Genomic DNA, 20813 nt, shown 5'->3' on the forward strand with positions numbered 1-20813 from the left:
CAGGGATTTCCAACATGGCCGATTAACCCCTGTTCTGCCAGGAGAAATAAACACACTTAATGACGGAGAAGTGCTTCTTCTCAGTGCCGGAGTAGGAGCAATCAGACGCTGCGGTCTTCTGGCTCCACACTGTCGCGGTAACACCGTGACACTGACCAGTGGTATTCAATGAGGCAGTGCTCATCTATGAGTTATTTTTTTTTCCTCAGCTTTTATTGGACTGAGGAAAAAATTGCAGCATGATGTGAGAATCGGATTGCACTCGCCAATGCAAGTGAATGAGTACAAGAAAAAAAATCACACAGCACACAGACCATGCGTGTGCCGTCCGATATTTACGCAAAAAAACTCACAGGAAAGCCGACATTTCATTAGCCGAGCACAGTAAATTCAGAGCTTGAACCGTCAGAATAGAATGGATACAGTGGTATGTAAAATTTTGGACACCAAGATCAAAATTACGGTAATTGCAAACAGGCCAGGTTCACATTACGTTAACAGCAGCCCGTTCAACGCATGCGTTAACGGGCTGCTGTTAACGCAAGTGCCGATGTGTCATCGCGCTAGCGCAGATAGAGCTAGCAGATGCTCTATCTGCGCTAGCGGTGACGGACCCGGAAACGCTGCAGCCCGCATCCGTCTTTCAATGACGGCACATCGCTAGCACATGAACATTGTGGGGGTGCGCTAGAGATGCGTCCGACATTGGACTCAATGGCGGCGTTAACAGACTGCGTTACACCGCGTTATGACGTGGTGTAAAGTCCGTCTAACAGACGCCAGTAACGTAATGTGAACCCAGCCTAAATTTAATCTCAACTTGCTTATTTCTAAAAGGCTGAAAGTTAAAGATGACACATTTCCTTTATAAACAAGAATTGAGAGACTTGGCTGGCTACAAAAAGAGTTTACAAGCTGTGATACTTTCAAAGGGGTGCCACAAGGTACTAACCATGTATAAAAAAAATTTCTTTACTAAAATACAAAGTCAATATGTCATCTTTAACTTTAGGCGTTTTGGAGATCATTTCATGTTCAACTTGTTTAATTGTTCACAATGACAGTAATTTTGAGTAGGGTTGCCAAAACTTTTCCATGCCACTGTATATTTCCTGTAGATATTTAATGTCACAAGCGCCCTACATATAATCTAGCTCTCTTTAGTGCTTTTTATGTGGCATTAACGGGTGTTTCGCCTTATTTAACCTATTAAATAATAATAAAAAAAAACAAAAAACTTTTATTTGAAAAAACACCCCTCGACTCTAGCCTTCTTTCACCAATTTATTTTAATGATAAACGAAACCCTTAGAGTTCAGAGGTTCCGACGTAGTTAACCGAATCCGAAGAAGTCCGTAAATGGGAACCTGAAAGACATAAAAAGAGAAAATTAAATAAAAGACACTATCTCATTCACCAGTTTATTATAAAAAAAAAAATAAACCTGGAACGGATTTTTTTATTTAAATTGGTGAAAAAGGGCTCGAGTCTGGGGGTGTCTTTTCAAGTAAATTTTTATTCTTTCAACTTATGCCTCTGCATTACTCGCCCCTGCGTTTGATGCCAGCTGACATTACAAAGCTGACACTAACTCCATAAACAATTCCCCTGATTGCCACTGCACCAGGGCAATCGGGCCAAGCGGCAGAATTGGCACATCTGGTGATGTGTCAATTCTGGGGCAGCTGCGGGCTTATATTTTTAGGCTGGGAATATATACCATTTGCTGATATGTATTTACCGTATATTTCTCCTTCGCCTCATTGGGGGACACAGGACCATGGATTATGCTGCTGTCACTAGGAGGCTGACACTAAGCTGAGACAAAAAAGGGTTAGCTCCTCCCCTGCAGTATACACCCTCATGCTGGCATGCAGAGACCCAGTTTAAGCTTAGTGTCCGTAGGAGGCACACTGATTTTTTCTCTCTTTTTTCATCTATTCCGGACGAAGGGGGCGACGGATTCTTCTAAGGTCCGATCTCCCCCGAACCAACAACAGGCGAGCACGGGAGTATCACCTCACCGTATCCTCTCCTGCGACGTGGGAGCCACTGCCTGAGCTGTCCTTTTTTTGGGCGACGGTTTCTCCCCTAATGGGCCCCGATCTCCCCTTATACAGACGAGCACTGGTGTTCCTACCTCCAGTATCCTCCTCTGCAGCCAGGCCTTTTTATTGCCGGACATATGCCCTGTCCACCAGGTTCTACCCTCGGCTGTACAGTGGCTTTATCCCAGTGGCGTCCGTGCAGACCACACTGTATCACCAATGTGACTTGTGACTCAGGTGGTGGACGGTTCCTCTCCACCCCCCATGTGGGGTAGGTGGATAGAAGGCTTCCCAACCCCTGCACCGTTCCTATATATGGCACCATGGTTCCCTCTCACCTCCATTTCAGGGTAAGTGCCCGGTGGGGGGACTGGGGGGGTGTGTCGCCGGCGGTCAGGAGGGCTCCTCATCCCTGGGCTCCATCTGCAGGCTTTTTGGGCGGTCCCTGTCCCTTTCCGGCGCTCGCGACCGCGCGCCAGGCCGAGGCCGCAAATTTAGTCCCCGGCTTCGGCCTAGCCGCTGGTCGCCGCCGCTAAGCTCCGCCCACTCCAGCCAGTGTCTGTGGCGCCGCCCCCCGCTCCTGGCGCTTCTCACAGCCGCCGAGATTTCTCTTCCTGATCTCGGCGGCCATCTTGGTCCCTCTCCTCAGCGCCGCAGCTCCTGCCTGTCGCATCTCTGGTGCGTCAGTGGTCCACGTGCAGCCGGCTTCCTCCTCTCAGAGTGAACACCCCAGCAGTTCGTCTCTCCTGGATAGCGGGACACAGGACCGGGGTAAGGAGACATCGTTAGCTCCCCTCTGCAGCGCCCTCTCAGTCACTGGTCACCTCTATATAGACCCTGTAATTTTGTCTGCATTAGCATCATGTCGCAGTCAAGGTCTAAAAAATCTTCTAAGGTGCATACAACCTTCTTTTCTGCGTGTACCACCTGCCAGGCCCCTCTTCCCAGGCCTCAAAGCTCTCCCCTCTGCTCTGCCTGCGATGCCCCATGTGCCCAGGAGCCCTCCACCGCCGCCGACCCTGGAGTACCTAGCCCCCCCCCGTGGGTCGCCTCGCTTTCTCAGTCCGTGGATTTTTTAGCTAACGCCATCAAGTCCATTCAAAATCCTCCCGGGGAACGGGGCAATCCGCTACAGGTGCTAAGGGATCCCTCCATAGCAGGGGAATCGTCGGCCAGCAGGGGCCGCTCGCCTCTTAAAGAGGCACGGTCGTCCAGAAAACGGACCCGTACTACCTCTCCGGAGCGTTCTCCTCGTCACTCAGACTCTGGCAGCTCCACCTCTCGCTCACCCTCTTTGGGGGCTCGAAGCGTTCAGGACTCTGAACATGAGTCTGAAATTTCTTTGGATCCGGAGGCTCCGGAGTTCAGAGCCACGGTTGACTCCCTCATCGTAGCAGTCAATCACGCACTAAAGGTGGATGACGATTCTAATTCCGCTCCGGAACATGCGGTCTCCTTTTCCAGAACCAAGCGTTCTCACAAAGCTTTTGCCTCTCATCCAGCCTTCCTGGACATAGTCAGGCGTCACAGGGAACACCCAGACAAGCGCTTCACGGGTAAGAAGGTCTTGGTTTCCAAGTATCCCTTCTCAGCTGATCTCGTGAAAGACTGGACGGATCCCCCCACGGTAGATCCGCCGGTCTCGCGCCTGGCTTCTAAGACTCTTCTCTCAGTCCCGGAGGGCGCTTCAATTAAGAGTCCCACCGAACGCCAGATAGACTCTCTAGCTCGCTCGGTGTACGAAGCCTCTGGCTCGTCCCTGTCTCCCTCCTTCGCCGCGGCCTGGGTGTCCAAGGCTATGGTTTCCTGGGCGGATGCCCTAGCGAAATCCATTAATGAGCAGGACCTCCCCTCGGAGATGGCGGACCTGGCTAAGCAGCTAGCCATGGCCAGCGATTATGTTATGTTCGCATCCCTCGACGCGGCAAATTGCGCTGCTTCGGCGGCTTCCAACGCCATCGCTATTAGAAGGGCCCTTTGGCTCAGAGATTGGCGCACAGACTCTTCCTCTAAAAAATCCCTGATTTCTCTCCCTTTTCAAAGCGGGCGTCTTTTCGGCGAAAAGCTTGACCAGCTTATTTCCGACGCCACAGGGGGAAAGAGCAAGTTTCTTCCCCAACAGAGGCCCAAGGTGGCTTTCCAGCGCCAGCCTTACTTTCGTTTTCGGCCTTTTCGTACCAACTCTGCCTGGTCCAATCCCTCTGGCCTTCCCAGATCGGACCGCTCCGCCCGCGCAGACAGAGACGTTCGTCCATCCTTCAGACCTAATCCCTCCTGGCGCGGGAAACCGAGGCAGCCCCGAACCAGAGGTTCCAGACCTCCCAGATTCCCTTCTCAATGACTCGGGAACAGCGCCAGTCGATCCCAGAAGAGTAGGCGGTCGTCTACTCCTTTTTCAACAAGCCTGGCTCTCCGTCGTTCACGACGAATGGGTCAGAGATCTGGTATCGTCTGGCTACAAGATAGAGTTCTCCTCTCCCCCTCCCACTCGGTTCTTCCCCTCTCGTCTTCCCAGTTCGGGAGCTCAGTCTCGCGCCCTTCTTTGCGCCATCCACTCCCTCCGCCAGAGCGGGGTCATCGTGCCGGTCCCGGAACACGAGAGGTTCAGAGGCTTCTACTCAAACCTCTTCGTCGTGCCAAAGAAGGACGGGACCGTTCGTCCCATCTTGGATCTGAAGCTTCTGAACAGGTGCGTGAGAGTCCGGCACTTCAGGATGGAATCGCTCAGATCGGTCATCTCCTCCATAGAAAGAGGGGAATTTCTGGCCTCGATAGGCATCCTTGATGTCTAATCTTCACATCCCGATCTTCCCGCCTCATCAGAGGTTCCTTCGCTTTGCCATTCGAGAGGACCATTTTCAGTTCACAGCCTTGCCCTTCGGTCTCGCCACGGCGCCCAGGGTGTTCACCAAGGTCATGGCGGCTGTCATGGCCATTCTTCACTCTCGAGGAGTCGTCGTATTACCTTACCTAGACGATCTCCTCATAAAGGGCCCGTCGTTTCAGGCCTGCGAGTCAAGCGTCCACATTACCCTGGATTCGCTTTCTCGCCTGGGCTGGCTGATCAACTTAGACAAGTCATCTCCCGTTCCTTCCCGTCGGATCTCCTTTCTGGGAATGATCCTGGACACTTCAAGGGGGCTGGTTTTGCTTCCTCGGTCCAAGGTCCAAGCGCTCCAGCAGGGAGTCCGTACACTCTGCCATCCTCGCCCGCGAACCATTCGGTTCGCCATGAAGATCCTGGGAAAGATGGTTGCGGCAATCGAAGCTGTTCCCTTCGCTCAACTCCATCTCCGCCCCTTACAACAGGCTCTGCTGGACAACTGGGACAGGAGTCTCTTTTCTCTCGACCTCCCTTGTCCCCTGTCTCCTCGGGTCAGACATTCTCTCATTTGGTGGACCCTGGGACCATCTCTTCTCCAGGGGAAGTCCTTCCTCCCGTTCAGCTGGTTAGTGGTAACCACCGACGCCAGTCTTCTTGGCTGGGGGGCGGTGTTTCTTCACCACTCGGCCCAGGGTCGTTGGACTGCTCGGGAATCCAGCCTCCCCATCAACATTCTGGAGATTCGTGCTATCAGACTTGCTCTGATTCACTTCCACGCTCTGCTTGCGGGTCACCCAATAAGAGTCCAATCGGACAACGTCACGGCGGTGGCTTACATCAACCACCAGGGGGGTACCCGCAGCAGGGCGGCGATGAGGGAAGTCTCTCTCATCCTTCGTTGGGCCGAGACCAACCACTCCATCATCTCGGCGGTGCACATTCCGGGAGTCGAGAACTGGGCAGCGGACTTCCTGAGCCGCCAGGGCCTTGCCTCGGGGGAATGGGAACTTCACCCAGAAGTTTTTCACCAGATCTGTCTTCGCTGGGGGACCCCGGACGTGGATCTGATGGCATCCAGATGGAACGCCAAGGTCCACAACTTCATCGCTCGATCTCGGGATCCCCAGGCCATAGGAGTGGACGCGCTAATTTCTCCGTGGCATCATTTTCAACTCCCATACGTGTTTCCTCCTCTTCCCTTACTGCCGAAGGTCATCCGAAAGATCAGGACGGAGGGAGGCCCGGTCATTCTGGTCGCCCCAGACTGGCCTCGTCGCGCTTGGTACGCGGAGCTCGTTCAGCTCGTAGCCGACGTCCCCTTGCGGTTGCCAGACCGCCCAGACCTACTTCGCCAAGGACCGATCTACCATCAGAGCTCAGGGGCCCTACGTTTGACGGCGTGGCTGTTGAAACCTGGATTCTAGCTCGTGCTGGTTTCTCTCAGCAGGTCATTCCTACCATGCTAAGTGCTCGCAAGGCGTCCTCTGCCTCTATCTACCACCGCGTCTGGAAGACCTTCTTTTCTTGGTGCAGGCTCCGAGGGCTCCCTCCGCTCAGCTTCTCCATCCCTTGTATCCTGAATTTCCTTCAGTCCGGTCTGGATTCCGGTTTGGCCCTGAGCTCTCTTAAAGGTCAGATCTCAGCCTTATCCGTGCTGTTCCAGCGTAGGATCGCCACCAACCTTCAGGTCAAGACTTTCATTCAGGGAGTCTCCCACGTTGTTCCTCCTTACAGGATGCCTTTGGAGACCTGGGATCTCAATTTGGTCCTGGGGGCTCTCCAGGAACCGCCGTTCGAACCCCTTCAAGACGTTCCGCTCTCTGTTCTCTCTTGGAAGGTTGCCTTCCTGGTAGCGGTGACGTCCATCAGAAGGGTTTCAGAGCTCGCCGCTCTATCCTGTCGGGCACCTTTCCTTGCCTTTCATCAGGACAAGGTAGTCCTACGTCCTTCTCCCGCGTTTCTTCCAAAGGTGGTCTCATCTTTCCACCTTAACGAGGACATCATCCTTCCCTCCTTTTGTCCGCAGCCTAAACATGGGGTCGAGAAGGCTCTCCATACTCTGGACGTGGTACGGGCTCTCAGGAGGTACATTTCCAGAACGGCACACTTCAGAAAATCGGACGCCCTTTTCGTGCTCCCGGAGGGTCACAGAAAGGGTTTGGCGGCGTCTAAATCCACGATAGCTAGATGGATCCGATCTGCTATCCAGGAATCCTATCGGGTCAGGGGCAGTCCTATCCCGGCGGGGATTAGAGCTCACTCCACTCGGTCGATGGGTGCTTCCTGGGCCATCCGGCACCAGGCATCAGCGGAGCAGGTTTGCAAGGCTGCAACGTAGTCCAGCCTGCATACCTTCACAAAGCATTACAATGTGCATATCCAATCCTCTGCGGACGCGGCCCTTGGCAGGCGTATCCTGCAGGCGGCCGTTGCGCATTGGTAGTCAGATGGTACATGAAGTTACGTGGTTGTATTGTTTCCCTCCCAGGGACTGCTTTGGGACGTCCCATGGTCCTGTGTCCCCCAATGAGGCGAAGGAGAAATAGGGATTTTTGTGTGTACTCACCGTAAAATCCTTTTCTCCGAGCCACTCATTGGGGGACACAGCACCCACCCTGGTAGCCTTACGGCTAGTTATCTTTTTTAGTCTTTGACTGTTGTTTGACATGTTATGTTCCAATGTTTTTTGATATATTGTTCTCATTATCCTACTGCTTTTGCACTTAACTGGGTCTCTGCATGCCAGCATGAGGGTGTATACTGCAGGGGAGGAGCTAACCCTTTTTTGTCTCAGCTTAGTGTCAGCCTCCTAGTGACAGCAGCATAACCCATGGTCCTGTGTCCCCCAATGAGTGGCTCGGAGAAAAGGATTTTACGGTGAGTACACACAAAAATCCCTATATTTCCTATCTGAATTGACCAGTCTTTTCTATATTTTCGACGATCATATCCAACATTTCTATTTCTGCACCAGGATCCCTTTTTTGGGTGACTCTTTTTGGACTATTTCATCCAAATTCCATTCTATTTCGTTATGCATGTACAATATTAATCGTGTTTTTATCGACTTTTCTGTTTGCTGTGTCTTGTTCCTAATAAAATGAAATATTTTCCATATATCGGGTGTGCACACATCTTTCCCCGATCTTTTTTTTTTTTTTCCCCCCAATTCACCTTGCCCCCAGCAACACCTCTCCTTGTGTTTGATGTATTTGTCCTAACAAAATAAATATACCAGCGCACTACTAATCCTCAATATAGGTCATTAAGGGGTGCAAGAGAGTGGTGACATAGTATATCAAAACCCACAAGGAAAAAGAACCACTAATATGGAGCAGCGATAAAGATATGGGGTCCTTCCCCATACCCATCCCTGCCTCTTGACACTTTGCCCTTTTTCTGGTATTTTTCTATATGCCCTGCACCAGTTCTATGGCTGGACCTGGGACCTTCACGTACGTTCCTAGTCCATGGTAACTATATCCTTACATGAGGGGTACTAGGTGCATGTGCGCACATTGGCTCTTTATCGCTGCTCTATATTAGTGGGCTGATGGATCAGTTGGCATACTGGTATTGACCGTATATAGGGGTTTCTCTGGCCATTTGGCCTTTCCCCCTGTTTTTTGGATTACATGAGGTTTTTTTTCCTTTGCTCTGGCCCTCATAGGCAGTGTTTATATTCCTCACTTTTGAGGTTTTCGTGTGTTTAAGAGGCTATACCAGATAGGGTATTTTTTTGCACTATATACCGTGTCCTTATTGTCTTATTTGATGTGATATATTACTTATGTATTGTTTAGGATACGTGCTCCCTTTCCAGCTACTGTTATTTGTAGGGATTAGTATGGGGATTTGTATATTTCACTGATTTTTAAATGTTTTTTATTTGCATACCAATAAAAGTTTACCTCTTTACATTTTCTATCATATATTGTGGTGTGCAGTATTTAAGAGTGGTTCTTTTTTCTTGTGGGTTTTGATGTATTTGTCCTGTGACAATTGCATAAAATCATCATGATGTGTGCATGCATAATTGTGTTTTTATGGATTGCAATTATGCAAAGTCCGTGGACTCCAGCATAGGCCGATCAGAGACATGTTGGCGTCAGAACTTGGTTTGGTCAGCAATGGTTGCCGTTGTGTCCGTGATCCCAAACCTGTGACTTGGTGCCTGTACTCACATTGCGCAGGGTGGCTAACTATGGTCTCTTCTGCTTTTATAGATAAAGGAACCATGTTTTTATTTATCAACTCCGGACAACAGGTCTGCGAAGTGAAAGCGTTCCAAGAAGAATTTCGGTCATGGTTTATTGGTCAGACGGTTCAAGAAGGTATAAAGAATAAAATTCTTTTTTTTTTTAATGCAGTTAATTCAATCACTACGAAAACCAGAATTAATATCAGACACTAGAATTCTTGACTTTCAGGCTAAAAGGATTATTTAACCAGGCAAAATATATATTGAAAACCATTTCGACTCCTTGCCACTTTGGTCTCCACCACTTTTCAGGTTACTTGCTTGTCTCCACTACCTGCTTCAGCAATGGTATCCTGGATATGCTACTTCTGCCACCAATCGGTGGTTGTAGTGAGTCTTCACTGTGACCAATGATTGGCTGCAGCTGTCATATGTCCTGGTCAGGGAAATCATCGCTGATGAGGAAATGGAAACTGGCGGTGAAGCTGGACACACTTGCAAACCTTTACCGTAAGTAATTTACTAAAGTTTACGGCTTAAACAAAGTTCTAAAATCTTGCAAAAAGTCTCACATTTCCGCACATTGCTTGACAAGAGTTGAAAAAGCGGGCATAAAGTATCGGGAGGGTGCGCCAAACAAGTTTTTGACAGTTGATAAAACTATTCCAAACAAGTCTCGGGCTTTGGCAGAAATCTGCACCTGCTCAGAGGAGGTGTGGAGCCTCCTAACTGCACCAAACGTAATTTGGCGCGTGTCTTTTCATAAATTTGGCACAATGAAATCCCCGTCTTTTTAGTGTCGTATAAAACACCAGTCTTGATAAATGTGACCCACGGTCTTCCTAACTGGAGTGTATGTAAGAGGATGAGAATCTAAGATCTATAAGGAAAGAAAAGTCGAGTTTTCTTAGTTTTTCTATGCTTGAGCCCGTTGAGACATTTTTTTTCATATTCTGATGTAAAATGACTAATCTAAAGTAAAATTTTTCTAGTTTATTATTTGCAATCATTTTCTTATGCAATTTTGACTTGTGTTCATTTCTAGATGGCAGATTACTGTATGCAACCCCAGTGGATCCTCTGTATTTGGTGTTGTACTATCTGATCAAAGCTGACAAAGAGGTACTGTGTCGTCCAGCTGACATTTTAGCAAAAAGAAAAAAAGGCTTATGCTTTATTATTAGCCATGTGAATGTTGGTGGAAAGGAAAATGGGGTAATAGCCACGTGGTGCTTTCATTTCACCATGGGCCTCTGAGATATGATTGGTGCGTGTTGCCATGGCCAGAGGCATCACTTGTTCTGTACATCTCCACCAGTTCTTGATTTATGATATCACTGCTATACTGGGATCACAGGACTGAACTGGGATGTTTTTATACTCGCACATCATACAGCTGTATACCAGTCTGTATGAACATGGGCTCATCCTGGGCTGCTACATATATGCCGCACACACACAAATAAGAACTAGGAGAACAAATTTAGGAACTTTTAGTTGGAAATACGCAAGTTATTAAAGGAGTAGTTTCAACAAGGAAAACTAAAAACCTTCTTCTTGTCCTGGCTGACTTGTCTAAATGTTATCTTATATGGTGGACCACTTATATGTTCATTCACATCTTCATTGCTTTAACGTAAATGTGTGTGTAGTATCAGAAGACCCCTGTCACCAGGCACAACTTTAGTAACACAAACTGTGCTTTACTCCTCCTCCCCATGTCCAGCACTGATTCTCCACAGCTGTTCCCTGTGTCTCTTAATGTCTAGCAACCAAGAAATTTTGATAGCACTGCAGCTAATCCATGAGCTCAGCACCTAGTGCCAGTTACTGGAGCAGAGCAGCTTGGTGCACTAAGATGTAGCTGTCCCTTCAGCTGACAAGCCCTGTGATATACTTTCTAATGATCAGTCAGCACATCGCAGCTCTTGTCAGCTGAAACAATACTCGGGCAGGGAGGAGAGTGAAGCGTCATCTGAGCAGGCATGCTCGGACTGCTGTCACTCACTGAGATGTAGGCCTGCCCCTACCAGTGAGGTGCCCTGCTCTGTTCATCCGATTCCGCTCCCCAAACCGGGAGTAGCAGAGCCAGAATCAAAACAGAAGTCTATATGACCCACAGAGAGATGAGTTCACAGGAGCAGGGCAGCTACTAAAAGTGTACTGGAAAGTGTTAGGACAAATGAAAAGGGGTTCAATTAGTAATGGAAAACCTTTTAGGGTATGTGCACATGTTGCGGATTCGTTTGTGTTTTTTTTCTGCATGGATTCTGCAGAATCCGCAGGTAAAATGACCTGCGTTTTACCTGCGGATTTAGTGTGGATTTTGCCTGCGTTTTCACACCTGCGGTATCCTATAATGGATTAGGTGTAAAGCGCTGCGGAATCCGCACAAAGAATTGACATGCAACGGAAAATAATTTGCAGCGTTTCTGCACGGAAGTTTCCGCTGCATGTGCACAGCGGATTTGGTTTTCCATAGGTTAACATGGTACTGTAAACCCATGGAAAACTGCTGCGGATCCGCAACATGTGCCCATAACCTTAAAGAAGCGCTCTTTCAAACTTTTTTTCTTCTAAATCTGTGTGTATTTTATGTAGTGGAGAGTCAGTGTTACTATAGTCACCTACTGCTGCCTTCTCCAGCGCTGCTCCACTCCATCTCAGCGACGTCACCACTCTTTATACTCTCTGGGTCACGCTGAGCTCTGCTTGACCCAAAGTAGCTTTTACGATGTAAGTCTATGGAGCGTCTCAGCGAGGCCCCATAGCTCTACATTGTAAAAGAGACTTCCGGCTCACCCACAAAGCGATCCCGAGAGTCTTATGATCGGTGATGTCACCGAGAAGAGGAGCGGAGCAGCTCAGGACACCAGAGAAGGCGCCGACAGGCGAGTATATTAATACGTACACTACACTATATACACAGGTTAATGGGAAGGCTTCTTTTAATATTAAATTGAAATGTATTTTTCTTCCCACCAGTGTTAGCTTATATGTTTTCCTTCATCCGCCTGCTCTGCTGCCAGTGCTCTACCTTCTGCCAGAGATCCAAGATTAGCTTCCTCCATAATCTGACTCTCCAAATCTTTTCTCGTGCGGTATCAGTCAAACACAATAATTCCCAACATCTATGGTGAATGGATTAATTTAAACACGCAATTTTTTACTTAGGCCTGTCACATTTAATACATGGTCAGCATTATTCTTCTGAGCCTCATCCCATCATTCAGCTGTATCCCCCTTACACACTGCCAGTGGCGTAACTACAAAGTGAGGGGCCCCGGTGCGAACTTTCAAATGGGCCCCTCGCGCCAAAATATTTCCCACCGAAATTCACATTTTCCCTATTCATTTTGCACACTATAGTTTTCTTGCAATGTTGTATAGTCTGACCTAATACTGCCCTGTAATCGGTGAGAAAAATGATTTTATAACTAGCATGTCCCTATACAAATTAGGGCGATGTCTTCGGAAGTGCAGACTCTGGGCGTTCGTGTCCTCCCTCGCTCTAATTCCAAGCGCACTCCTGGCATTTGAAATCTGTGTGCTGTTTCTTCCTGGTATGACGCTGCAGTGCGTCATTTCCGGACCTGTGCAGTGTGGGGGTGTATTGGGTGTACTGGTTGGCTCCGGAGCATGCGCAATGCACATTCTGACGCTGGCAAGTACACGCAATACTCCCCCACAGTGCACATGCTGGGCTCTGCCCACAGCCATGTACCATTCTTCCCGACTCGGAAATTTACAGCCCGTACACACGCGGCTTCACTCCGTGAACCCCGTACACACACGGCTCTGCTCCGTACACCTTGTGCACGCGGCTCCGCTCCGCAGTTGTTACGCCCCTGCAAACTGCACTGCTTTGCACCTATAGATAGTTGCTGGATGACTGGCTAATGCTACTGTATATGTGCTGCTCTATCCTCTATAAAATATTCCTGGCCATGGTACAGAAGAAGCACATTTTACTTGTTGATGAGGCCAAATTCACACATTCCTGATATACGGTCCATGATCAGATCACAGTACCTGACCGGTAGCTCTCCTAATCTGACTGCCTCATGGTGGTATATCAGGCAGCTAGTTCGGCTCACGAGAGATGTTGGGCAGGCGCGTATTAGAATCTGGTTTGGGACATTGGAAACCCAAGTTTACTCTTCTTTTTTTCCTCTGCAAAAGGTCAGTCCTGCCTACTGTAACTGGTGAGATGTTATGTATTAACTACATAATAATCAGGGCTGTGGAGTCGGTAAGCCAAACCTCCGACTCCTCAATTTCCATGACTCCGACTCCAGCACTTATTATTATTATTATTATTATTATTATAACATTTTTATGATATATTTTATTTTTTTCAAAGCAAGGAAAATTTCAGCCTGCAGAACAGATCGTGGTAGATGAAGAATTTCCATCATGTAACATGTTGCTGCAGTGCACACAGGTAGCACAATCACTCCATCATGTCACAGAAGAAAAAGGTAATGATATCTAAAGAGAGAGAGAGAGATCTATATAAGCCGACCCCCCCCCCCTAATTTTGCCACAAAAACTGGGAAAACTTAATGACTCAAGTATAAGCCTAGGGTGGGAGATGCAGCAGTTACCGGTAAATGTCAAAAGTAAAAATAGATACCAATAAAAGTAAAATTAATTGAGATATCAGTAGGTTAAGTGTTTTTGAATATCCATATTGAATCAGGAGCCCCATATAATTCTCCATGCAGTATGATGGCCCCATAAGATTCTCCATATTAAAATATGCCCCATATAATCTTGCATAAAGGTTAATAAAGGCCACATAAGATGCTCCATAGACACATTTGCCCCATATAGTGCTGCACAAATGCTGATTATGGCCCCATAAGATGCTCTATAAAGATATTTGCCCTGTATAGTGCTGCACAAACCTTGATTATGGCCCTATAAGATGCTCCATACAGACACTTACCCCATATAGTGCTGCACAAACGTTATGGCCCCATAGATGCTCCATACAAAACACTTGCCCCATATAAGTGCTGCACAAGCGTTATGGCCCCATATAGTGCTGCACAAACGTTATGGCCCCATAGATGCTCCATACAGACATTTGCCCCATTTGCTGTTGCCGCGATAAAAATAAATAAATCACCTACTCACCTCTCCGTCGCTCAGGTCCCCGACACTTTCAATAGTCACCTGCTCCTTGTTCCGGCGCCACTCCATCTTCAGCACTGACGTTCAGCAGAGGGCACGCACTAACCACGTCACCACGCCCTCTGACCTGAGCGTCACTGCTGAAGAACGAGGAAAGGTGACTATTGCGCAGCGCTCTCCTCCCCTTATACTCACCTGGTCCTGGCGCTGTGCAGTCCCTGCTTCCCCAACACCGCAGCTTCATCCTGTACTGGTGGGCACCGGTACCACTCATTACAGTAATGAATATGCGGCTCCACGTGTATGGGAGGTGGAGCCGCATATTCATTACTGTAATGAGCGGTACCATGTGATCGCTCAGTACAGGAAGAAGCTGCTGCTGCCGGGGAAGCCAGGGACGTGCAGGGACCGCGTAAGGAGCAGGTGAGTATAATTAGATAGCCCCCCGCTCCCCCTCCCCTGCCGACCCCAGGGTATGACTAGAGGATAAGCCGAGAGGGGGACTTTCAGCCCAAAAAAAGTGGGCTGAAAATCTCGGCTTATACTCGAGTATATACGGTATATATACATACACACAAACACTACCGTTCCAAAGTTTAGGGTCACCCAGACAATTTTGTGTTTTCCATGAAAACTCATACTTTTATTAATCAAATGAGTTGCCAAATCAATTGAAAATCTAGTCCAGACATTGACAAGGTTCGAAAAAAAGATTTGTATTTGAAATAATAATTTTCTCCTTCAAACTATGTGTTCGTCAAAGAATGCTCCCTTTGCAGCAATTCCAGCATTGCAGACCTTTGGCATTCTAGCAGTTAATTTGCTGAGGTAATCTGGAGACATTTCACCCCATGCTTCCTGTAGCCCCTCCTACAAGTTGGTTTGGCTTGATGGGAAATTTATATATTTTTCTGAGAGAAATACTAAAAATACTTACACTTGGCGCTTTTCTGCCATTTTTATACTATGATTTACACACGGAAAATGTAGCTAGAAGCGCTGCTGTTGTTCACAAATCTGCTCCTTTTAACCATGACTTGATGTAGCCGCAGTGTTTGATGCATATCGTTACACTGAGCGTCATGTATGAGTGCAGCTGGTGTATAGAGATGATGCTGCTATTATGTTTGTCATCTATTGTACATGGATTTCTGCACTTTCACACTTCTCCCCACACTAAGAAGAATTCTTTTGTTTTTTCTTTATTATTTTACTAGAAATTGGCAGCAAGAAATTTTACAGGTACAGCAAAGAAAAGACACTTTCATGGCTGAAGAAAAAGGTGACTTTTTGTGTTGTGTTTTTTTTTTTTTTTTATTTAAATTCTGACATACAAGCTCCCTGTCATCAGGTTTTTCAAGTGTGCTGAAGACATTAGATTAGCAGCCGAGCATGCTCATATAACACCTTATCCCAGCACGCACACTCGCTCATCACTAGTACAGTGCATTACAGGACTTTGCTCTGCCCTTAACAGAGAGCAAACAGTCCCTTTAATATTATCTAACCCTGTATCGGTGGGCTTGACCAACATGTCTGTGTATCAGGGGCCTTTATTCCACCTTCTTGCAAGGAAGGTCTTTCAATAATCATTCTGGAATCTCCAAGTAATGTGAATTGTAAGCATCTTCTCAGCGCAGTGAAAATGTTTTGTGCATTAATGTGTTCTGGAATTCTGTTTCTTTAGGTTGATCAGACTGTTAAAGTACTAAAGGCCAGTGACGTATGTGTGGGGGGAAGCGTGCAGTCTGCCAGCTACATTCGGATTAAACAAGAATCTGACATAAAAGAAGGTACGTGACTGGTCCCATCATGTCCTTACTGAGCTTTTGTAGAATGACACATCTTGTGTTCCTGAATGGTGAAGTGCACGGAAAGTGACAGTATAATACAGTATTAAGTGTTACGCTGATGGATTTTTAGCGATACATTCAGGGCTGTGGAGTCCATAAGCCAAAACGCCGACTCTTGAATTTCCCCGACTCCAACCCCACAGCTCTGCCTCACTACTGAGCATGTACGTAAAGTGCAGCACAGATTCATCTCATCTACAACCCCACAGCCCTGCCTCACTACTGAGCATGTACATAAAGTGCAGCACAGATTCATCTCATCTACAACCCCACAGCCCTGCCTCACTACTGAGCATGTACATAAAGTGCAGCACAGATTAATCTCCACTACTACTCCACAGCACTGCCTCACTACTGAGCATGTACATGAAGTGCAGCACAGATTCATCTCATCTACAACCCCACAGCTCTGCCTCACTACTGAGCAACTACATAAAGTGCAGCACAGATTCATCTCATCTACAACCCCACAGCTCTGCCTCACTACTGAGCATGTACATAAAGTGCATCACAGATTCATCTCATCTACAACCCCACAGCCCTGCCTCACTACTGAGCAACTACATAAAGTGCAGCACAGATTCATCTCATCTACAACCCCACAGCTCTGCCTCACTACTGAGCAACTACATAAAGTGCAGCACAGATTAATCTCCACTACTACTCCACAGCACTGCCTCACTACTGAGCATGTACATAAAGTGCAGCACAGATTCATCTCATCTACAACCCCACAGCCCTGCCTCACTACTGACCATGTACATAAAGTGCAGCACAGATTCATCTCATCTACAACCCCACAGCTCTGCCACACTACTGAGCATGTACATAAAGTGCAGCACAGATTCATCTCATCTACAACCCCACAGCTCTGCCTCACTACTGAGCAACTACATAAAGTGCAGCACAGATTCATCTCATCTACAACACCACAGCCCTGCCTCACTACTGACCATGTACATAAAGTCCAGCACAGATTCATCTCATCTACAACCCCACAGCTCTGCCTCACTACTGAGCATGTACATAAAGTGCAGCACAGATTCATCTCATCTACAACCCCACAGCCCTGCCTCACTACTGACCATGTACATAAAGTGCAGCACAGATTCATCTCATCTACAACCCCACAGCTCTGCCTCACTACTGAGCATGTACATAAAGTGCAGCACAGATTCATCTCATCTACAACCCCACAGCTCTGCCTCACTACTGAGCAACTACATAAAGTGCAGCACAGATTCATCTCATCTACAACACCACAGCCCTGCCTCACTACTGACCATGTACATAAAGTCCAGCACAGATTCATCTCATCTACAACCCCACAGCTCTGCCTCACTACTGAGCATGTACATAAAGTGCAGCACAGATTCATCTCATCTACAACCCCACAGCCCTGCCTCACTACTGACCATGTACATAAAGTGCAGCACAGATTCATCTCATCTACAACCCCACAGCTCTGCCTCACTACTGAGCATGTACATAAAGTGCAGCACAGATTCATCTCATCTACAACCCCACAGCTCTGCCTCACTACTGAGCAACTACATAAAGTGCAGCACAGATTAATCTCCACTACTACTCCACAGCACTGCCTCACTACTGAGCATGTACATAAAGTGCAGCACAGAGTAATCTCCACTACTACTCCACAGCTCTGCCTCACTACTGAGCATGTACATAAAGTGCAGCACAGCTTAATCTCCTCTACAACCCCACAGCTCTGCCTCACTACTGAGCAACTACATAAAGTGCAGCACAGATTCATCTCCACTACTACTCCACAGCACTGCCTCACTACTGAGCATGTACATAAAGTGCAGCACAGATTAATCTCCTCTACCTCACAGCTCTGCCTCACTACTGAGCAACTACATAAAGTGCAGCACAGCTTAATCTCCTCTACAACCCCACAGCTCTGGTCACTACTGAGCATGTACATGAAGTGCAGCACAGATTCATCTCCACTAACAGCTGAGATCAGGAACAGAACAGACATTTATAGGACATTTCACAACTTTCCCAAATTCCTATGAAAACATTACAGCACATTGTACTACTGTTCCAATGTATTATACATTTTAAGACTCAATCCATTTTATACCCACTCTGACTCCACCAAAATGGGCACAGATGCCACGACTCCCGACTCCACAACCCTGGTGACCTTTTAGGGAGTTTTCAGCTATAAGTTTCTTGTTAATTAAGGGAATGGTCAACAAAAAATGACCCATTGTTTAAATTCTGCCCAAGACGTAATATTAAACTAATACTTTCTGTTCTATCAGTAAAACAACATGGATAATAGCAGTAATAGACTGGGCGGCTCAGACTCCATGTAGTTGTGTTGAATTATGTAATAAACAAATGTCATTGTGAAGGTAGGGGGAGGAGGTGATCTGTGACCTCATCTGTTGTGAATGGTGGATCCTATGTTAAAGTGAACCTGTCACCAGGTTTGGCCGATATGAGTTACGGCCACCCACTTTGAGGACTGATATACAGTGTTCTGTAATGCTGTATATAAGCCCCGATCCGACCTGCAAGAGAAGAAAAATAACTTTTATTGTACTCACCTGGGGAGCAGTCTGGACAGAGGGGTGTCGCTCTTCTTGGTCTGTTGCCTCCCATATTCTTGTGATGCCGCCCTCCTGCTTGCTTCATGTGGATGACGTGTCCCTGCTTCATCCACAGTCTCCTCAGCATTGCTCTCCGGCGCAGGCGTACTTATCTGCCCTGTTGAGGGCAGAGCAAAGTCCTGCAGTGCGCAGGTGCTGGTCCTCTATGACCTTTCCCAGCACCTGCGCACTGTAGGACTTTGCTCTGCCCTCAGCAGGACAGATAAATACCCCTTCCTCATGAGCACGATTCCTGGGAGCCTGTGTGGATGACAGGGATGCGTCATCCACTTGAAGAAAGCAGGAGGAATTGTATCGTAAGAAGATGGGAGGCGCCGGACCACCAGCGACGCCAATCGGACCGCACCGCACGTTAGTATAATTAATGTTATTTTTCTTCTCTTACAGGTTGGATCAGGGGCTTATATACAGCTTTATAGAATGCTGTATCGAAGCCCTGAAAGGGGATGGCAGTGACTGGTATTGGCGACAGGTTCCCTTTAACAGCTGTGTTATGGAGGTCTGTCATTGCCATCCTGTCTGTGATCATAATGAGACTGGTGAAAAGACCTGTAGAAAGCAGGAAGAATGTATCTGGTATAAGGCCAATTAATAAAGCTCTCCCTCTCCTCACAATACCCTTTCCAAATGCTCCTTAGATGCTTCAATACAAAAGATGGAGTTAGTTCCATAATTGTGGCTAATGTACATGTGTTATTTCCTGAAGCAAAAGTAGGAGTCTAAAAAAAGCCCCAAGTGGCCAACATGAAAATTGCAGGTTTTAGGTTTTTTTTTTTTTTTAATAAAAATTGAGCTATGTAATTAAATATTGCCCCCCCCAGACACCTGATTTAACCAATAGGTAATTTTCTGATGATTGTCTCCCTATAAGAATGGCACTGAAAATCCAACTCTTTATAAATTCTCCCCATAGTGTTTCAATGTATTAGTCAAGTCATAGTCACAAGCCTGCATGTGTTGAATCAAGTTTTGCATTATATTGATAGTTTTTTGTTTTATTACTAGATCCTCTGTTTTATTGTTTGCAGGTAAAAAAAATATATAAAGAGACATCTGCTCGGTTATATAATCAGATATTTGTGTCAATTCAGCAAATATTGTCTAAACCTCTTCTCACCGGTCTGAGATTCCCCAAGGATCCTGTTATGTTTGCACTGTTCCAATCCACCCTGTGTAAGAATGCCAGGTCACGCTAAGGTGGGGAAGGCTCCTTAGGTTAATTCCTGATGTAAAAGCTCCATGGCTTCTTCAGCTAAGTAGAAGAAATGTAGAAAAGTCCAAGCTATTGACCGTAGAGCAAGATTTTAATCTCAAGACTTTTATATTTTTCTTCACATTTTTTTTTTTTTTTGAATCTTGCACTCTTCATACATCATTGTAGCTGACGCTTTGACTGTGCAGAGGCAGAAATTTATTGACGAAGAAGGATCGCAATATCATTACATACCTGCCACCATAAAATGGAGGGGGTCATTTTGATCTCCACTATGGTTTCTCTTTACTTGTATGTACAGCCATGTATAGTTATATCAGCAGCAGTGATAAGGGAGGGCGGGTGCACGAGATCAATGGTGGAAAGATTTTCTTCTTTTTGTATTCCCGAGAAGATTATAGATCTGAATAAATAAGCATCCAACCTTATACAGAGGTGGGTTCATATGGGACACATCACACTCGCTCAGCAATTTTTGGTGCTTCCATAGAAATTAATTTAGAGAGCTGCATGAGCACAGACTACTTTTTGTTTCTCAGAATGTGCCCCAGGACCCTCTTGTCCAGATGGAAGGTCCCAGTGGGGAGAACTGCAACTATCAGACATTTATGGCATATACTATACACATGTCTTAAAGAAGCACTCGTCCTTCTCTCATCAACATTTTTATTCTCTTAATATATTGCTGTCATCATATTATATAGCACGGTGTACTTACAATTGTTCATTTTGCCTTTCTACACAGATAATTCTTCTCTTTTTCCATTAGGTCTATAACGTCATGTAATTTAAAAACTGACTAGCTGAATCCTTCTAAGCTCTATGTAGGAACAGGTGGCCAGTCCCTGTATCACTCATCAGTCACTGCAAAAGTCCCTGGCAGGGGAAGG

The 20813-nt window shown here is 46.9% G+C and overlaps 1 protein-coding gene across 2 annotated transcripts in view; it reads left to right on the forward strand.

Moving 5' to 3' along the window:
- Positions 1–20813, forward strand: part of RNASEH2B (ribonuclease H2 subunit B) — a 45103-nt gene that overhangs the window by 6626 nt on the left and 17664 nt on the right. For both annotated transcript variants that reach the window (XM_069758879.1, XM_069758880.1), the window contains exons 3-7: positions 9099–9206; positions 10119–10195; positions 13437–13554; positions 15430–15494; positions 15900–16005. In XM_069758879.1, the coding sequence (XP_069614980.1) occupies positions 9099–9206; positions 10119–10195; positions 13437–13554; positions 15430–15494; positions 15900–16005 (474 nt within the window). The remainder of the gene's footprint in view (positions 1–9098; positions 9207–10118; positions 10196–13436; positions 13555–15429; positions 15495–15899; positions 16006–20813) is intronic.

The sequence above is a fragment of the Ranitomeya imitator genome, chromosome 3, assembly GCF_032444005.1.
Source record: "Ranitomeya imitator isolate aRanImi1 chromosome 3, aRanImi1.pri, whole genome shotgun sequence".
In the NCBI taxonomy this organism is placed as follows: Eukaryota; Metazoa; Chordata; class Amphibia; order Anura; family Dendrobatidae; genus Ranitomeya; species Ranitomeya imitator.